The 5,799-nt window shown below is 54.9% G+C and overlaps 1 protein-coding gene across 1 annotated transcript; it reads right to left on the bottom strand.

The window, feature by feature from the left end:
• Positions 1-1,928: 1,928 nt before the first annotated feature.
• On the bottom strand, positions 1,929-5,495 carry OTX2 (orthodenticle homeobox 2; the record flags this gene model as incomplete). The annotated part of the gene is made up of 2 exons (XM_009289877.1): positions 1,929-3,865; positions 5,319-5,495. Coding segments are annotated over 2 exons (798 nt in total), but the record flags the coding sequence as incomplete, so codon positions are not given.
• Positions 5,496-5,799: the final 304 nt, after the last annotated feature.

Raw genomic sequence — 5,799 nt, 5'->3', positions numbered from 1 at the left:
GGGTTTTTTTTTTTCCTGTGGTGGGAAATGTCACCCTTGCAGAACAGGGAGAGGATTCGCTTATAGGTATATTTTTGGGGGGCTGGGGCGACACCTCAAATCAACTACCCTTCTAATCAGCTCTTTGCCCCTAAATCCGGCTTTTCAACACTAAACCGACGTGGTCCCCCCAGCTTTTCCCCCGATTTTATTGGATCCAGAATTGCCTCCTGCTGCCCGAGTTCAGAGGAAACGAATTCAGCCGGGAGATCTAAAACATTAAAAATGAAGCAGGAGTTAAAACGCTCTTTATATAATATTTTGCGTTTGCCAGCTCACCTTGGGGTTGTGCCCTTTGCCCACGCGAGTGCCCATTTAAATTAAAATCAGAAACAAACAGGTAGAGAAAATGCGGGAAGTGCGAGAAGCCAGGTAAAATTCAGAGAAATTCCTGCCATGAATTGGCTTTTTCTGATAAAAATGAGCCGCGGCCAGAGGAGCTCATCCCTAACAGATGGGAAAATACTCAGGAAAGAAAAGTAAAAGATAAGATGGGAAAAGCAAAATGGGAAAAGAGGTTTTAAAGAGGCTTTACAAAAAAAATAATCAAAAGCCCAGCAAACAAAGAGCTTTTCCAGGCAGGCGGGATGCTGCGCCCCAGTTCAACAAGGACTTGCTTTTTCCGAGCGTATTTTGCTTGAATAGTTTTTTTTGGAGGGGTAAACTTTGTTCGTTGGAACCAAATCAGGGGAGAAATGAAACTTTCCGCGCTGCCGCCCGGGAGCAGCCGGCAGCGGGGACCCGGCTGAGCCGTCCCCGGCAGCCCCAGCCTCCGCGCTGCCTTGCGCTTCCCAAACCCTCCCTGCACATATCCTCCCATTAAAAAAAAAAATTAAAATGGGAAAATCACCGACCGACAAGCGCTAACACGAAGCAGCGTAAAAACTCGCCCTCGTTCAGAGCCAGCCGATGCGTTTATTTTAAAGGCTGATCTTTGCTCGCAGTGACAGGGGACATAAATGCCACCGTGGGAAGGAGAGGGATTGCCGGTGCCCGAGGAGGGGGACAGCCCGTTCGGGATGCGGGGATGCGAAGCCCAGGGATGGCCGGAGAGGCACCGCGGCGGCGGCGGTGGCCGTGCTCCCCGGTCCTGGGGACCGCGGTGGGGTGACGGTGGTCACACGCCTGTGGCCCCAGGTGACTCGCAGGCAGGAGGGCGCTGGTGACAAGCCGCGGAGGACAGCCGGTGACAGGGAGCAGGATGGTGGCGGGTGCTTTTTTCAGCCTCTCTCTCTTTCCAGAGGTCCATTTTTTTTTCCTGCGTTAAATCCAAACCGAGTTCAGGGCTCAAGTGACCCCAGCGATGCAGGCGGGAAGGAGAGAGGGAGAGAGAGGAAGGACAGAGAAAGAGCCACCAAGAGCAGGGATGCTTGGGAAGGGCCTGATCCTGCATCGTGGGGCGCTGTGGCTCCAGATCGTAGAATTGTAGCTTAAAAACTTATCCCCCTCCTTCCCCAGCACCTCCGCTCCGATGATCCTGCCTGATCGTTCCCAGGTTCCCCCTTCTCCTCCCAGGTCCAGCCTGGAAAGTTTAGGGCTCTCCCCAAACGCAACGGGGGACTCGCACCTCCCGGGAGGCCACAGAGCGAACGCATCCCTCCCCTCCCCACGGCGAGATTTGGGAAAGCTGCAGGGCGGGAGGCCAGGTTATCCAAGGTCTGTTTGTAACGAATGGGTTTTTTTTTTTAAAAATAAAATAATCCTCCCTTCGTTTTGCTTCCTTCACCTCGGGGAGCCACTGACAAACCCCCTTTGTCTCGGCCCTGCAGAAGCAGCCGGACCCTCCTGGTCCCGCGCGCCTGGCTGCAACCGAGAAATCCCTGCGGCAGACGGCATCGCCCCTCTCCGTCACTCGCCGGATGCGATTAAAATGGAAGACAACCATCAAGTGTGCTAGAACCATTTTAATATAATTATACATATCTGCCAAATGCAGGAAAAAAGGTTTATGCATATATATCTTTTTTTTTTTTTTTTTTCAGTTAACATCTGCAAGCATAAACGACAATTAATTTCTCGGTTTAAATTCATCCAGGTCAGAGCAACTGCCCAAAGTCCTGCTGGATTTGATGGTTACTGCCAGCGTGGCCAGCGGTAAGTGAGCTCCAGAGGAGTTTAATGTCCTCGGGTGGGGTTTTTTCGGTCTTTTCTCTTTCATTCAGAGACAGTTTGCTGTAAAAAGTTTCAGTGCAGTTCACCTCGGGTGAAAGGCGATCGTGTTTTTGTGTTTTTCTTTTTCTTTTTTTTTTTTTTTAATATATATTTTTTATTATTTTTTAAAAGATGATAATAGGTAACTCAGTTGCTCTGAATTTCACTTATAATTATAACCTATTTAAATCACAGCAGAACTCCCGCTGGTGCGGAGTTCATAGTTGCATACAATACAGGAGATCACAGTTTTGAAGTCTAGCACAGATTAAAAACCACAGATGTACCATTTATATAAGACACACACTGATTGTCTCTTAAAAACTACATATTGACTCCTTATGAACATTATCTTTTTTTTTTTTTATCTTTAAATAAAGTAGTGCAGCTAGGACAATCAGTCACACAACCCACACAGCCCTGAACCAAGTTCTCCGGGTGCCAACTTGAGCAAGTTGGGCATGAAACGGTTGGATGAGCTCGAGAGCGAGAGAGAAAGAAAGAGGGAGGGAGAAAGAGAGGGAGAAAAAGAGAGATGCTGTCCATTCCGAATATTTTAACCGAGGGTTGGCTAACACATTGGAAACCTCTGGGTGAAGGATCTTTCCACGCGCACACAAAAAAAAAGAAATAAAAACCTAGACTTTTTTTTTCTTTTTTTTCTTTTTTTTCTTTTTTTTTTTTTAAAACTGGCCGATCGGTGGGACGATCTCCCACCTCTTCCAAACAAAGAAACCCAACAATTGCCTAAAACTAGAAAGAACACGGATGGGTCTGTCTGTTTTCTGCTCACTAGATGATCTGTCCGTTTAAGGCCTTCCTCCTCCGTTTTTCCTCTTCATTATTCCTTTTTTCCAGAGCGTCTGAGCAGGAGATGAGTCTGAACGGGATCACACCAACACTGTCCCCCTCTTGTCGCTGTCGTTTTTTTGTTCGTTTGTTTGTCCGTTGAGTTATTTTTCTCTTTAATTTAACCAAGACCTGACTAAAACTGGAGCGTGCAGCCCAGCCTGTTCGTTCTCGTCGCGATTTCTCTCGTTATCACAAAGGTTCTTCACAAAACCTGGAACTTCCATGACGATGTCTGGTCCTTATAATCCAAGCAGTCAGCATTGAAGTTTAACTTCCAGGAGGCGGTTTGGTCTTTATAATCCAAGCAATCGGTGGTGGAGTTAAAGCCCAAACTGGAGGCTCCATAGCCCTGGGTGGAGAGGGAGGCTGGAGACTGGTTGAGGTGGCTGGTGACCGCGTTGGCACCCATGGGACTCAGGGTGGCCCCCGGTCCGGGAAGCTGGTGGTGCATAGGGGTCAAGTAAGATCCACAGTCCATCCCTCCGAAATAGGAGGTCGAGCCAGCGTATCCTTGGCTGTAGCCTGATGCCTGGGTGTAGGTCATAGGATAGGATCTCTGCATGCAGGAGGAAGAGGTGGACAGGGGGTCTGAGAGCGGGGAGATGGACGCTGGGCTCCAGATGGATACGGGGGCACTGCTGCTGGAAATGGTGGGGACCGAGGTGCTGGAGGGGGGGGTGAACTGCCCGCTGGTCCCGCTCTCCGAACTCACTTCCCGGGCCGGCGAATTCTTCTTTTTAGCTGGCCGTACCTTGTTCTGGCCCCCGTTCTGCTGCTGCTGCTGCTGCTGCCGGCACTTGGCCCGGCGGTTTTTAAACCATACCTTGAGACCGAGAGATGGGGAGGGAGAGAGAAAAAGCCTGGTGTTAGGGATGCGCGGGCAAACCCAAGGGGGGAAGAGCCGGTGAGCGGGGAGACCTCGCCGGGGAGGGGGCACTAACAGCACTCCCCGGCGAGCAGAGGGTTGCAGGCTGCTGCAAAGAAAAGCTCCGGGGCTCCCCCTCCCTGAGATCATTAGCAGTAATAACAAGTGGAAATGGGCAAATCAAACTGCTTAATAAGGTCACTTTTGGGGGGAAAAGGGGGGGGAAGCGCTCCCTATTTGCTGTTTGCCAGCCGGGGACCCCCAGGAATCACCATTTAAGGCCTATTGAAGTCAAGCCCTTAATTAGAAACAATAGAGCATCAGAAAGGGAGGGAACAATTAGGGAAACAGAGGCAGTGGTTGGGGGGGAGCGGGGGGTAAAGATGTCTCATTTACCCTCTAAATAGACTCTCCGCTCTCACCCCCAGCCAGGGCCAGCCCCCCAACCCATCTCACCCTCTTTTAGCAGGGACCAAGGGGGCTGGCCCTGGGGAGGACGGGTGCTGGGGAGGCTTCATGGGGAGAAGGCTGGGGTTGGGTGCGGGGGGATCCTGGTCCCCGGCGGCCACGCTCCGCTGGGGCACGGCACCACGCAGCCTCGGGAAGCCTCGCAGGGAGGAGAGCAGTCGGGATGGCTTTGGAGCTGCCCTCCCCCGGCTGCAGGGGCGTCCTGGATCCGTGCTGGGGGCAGCGCAGGCCTCCAGGACCCCCCTCCTGCCCTGCCAGCAGCACCTCCAAAACGCTGTCTGGATTGGGCCCCTGCAGGCTGCTTGCAGAGCAGACACGGCCCAGCCCCCAGGAGAGCGGTCCCCTCCACCAAGGCCTCCTCTCGCTCATCAGAGTCCCTTCAAAGGGAGAGGAAGCCCCCGGTCTGTACTGCTGTGAAAGGGGATCGCAGTCTGACCCCACTCCAAGGGCACGGGGATCTCTGGGGAAGGGGGGATCCTTTACGGCTTCTGCAGGGGCCCCAAACACCTGCAGGACAGGCTGGGGTTTGGCACCCGGGGGGAGGCATGGTGCAGAGCCTGGGGATGCTGGGGAGCCCTCCCCGGCTCAGAGAGGCCAAGGGGGCTGGGGAGGGGTGCGGAGGGCTCAGAGGCTAAGATCCAGGGGCTGCACGAACCCCCCCCCAGCGCACAGGGAGGAAGGGGGGGGGGGGGGCCCCCCCCCCCCCGCGGGGGGTGCCCACTCCAGCCCTGGGGAGTGCCACTGCCACTCCATCCACCCCTGCACCCTCACCCACCTATGAGCCACCCTCACCCCACAGGGACTTGATCTCCCTCCGGGAGTGACCCTATCCCCTAAAACAAGCCGCCTCGCCTCCCTGCCAGCCACGGACCAGCCCAAACCCTCCACGCCTGGCTGGAGGCGGGGGACAGGCAGGGGTCTCCGGGGTCACCCCGCTTCCTACCTGCACTCTGGACTCGGGCAGGTTGATTTTCAGCGCCACCTCCTCCCGCATGAAGATGTCGGGGTAGCGGGTCTTGGCGAAAAGGGCCTCCAGCACGTCCAGCTGCGCCCGGGTGAAGGTCGTGCGCTCCCGCCGCTGCTTTCGGGGGGTGGCTGCGAAAGGAGCCAGAGGCCCTGGATGTCAGTCAGCGGCCCCTCAGCCCCGTGTGTCCCCTCCAGCCCCCTTCCCAGGGGGGCACCCCCATTTTCCCCTCCTCTCCTGGGCGACCCGCACCCCAGTCCTCAGCCGCCACCGTGCAGCAATCCCATCTCCGATGCCTCCTCCCCATCTCCCCTGGATGGGTCTGGAGCATCTGCCCCCCACCTCCAGCAGGAGGGTGTCCCCTCTTTGCAGACCCTTCCCCGGATAAAAAGTTGAGGGTGAGGAGGAAGGGAGAAAGGGGGACCCCACGCCCCCCACCCACCCCAGCCATCACGGCCCC

Source organism: Aptenodytes forsteri, unplaced genomic scaffold (genome assembly GCF_000699145.1).
Source record: "Aptenodytes forsteri isolate BGI_AS27 unplaced genomic scaffold, ASM69914v1 Scaffold76, whole genome shotgun sequence".
NCBI lineage: Eukaryota > Metazoa > Chordata > Aves > Sphenisciformes > Spheniscidae > Aptenodytes > Aptenodytes forsteri.
Note: the sequence above shows the minus strand (reverse complement) of the source record. Positions and strands in the feature narration are given on the sequence as shown.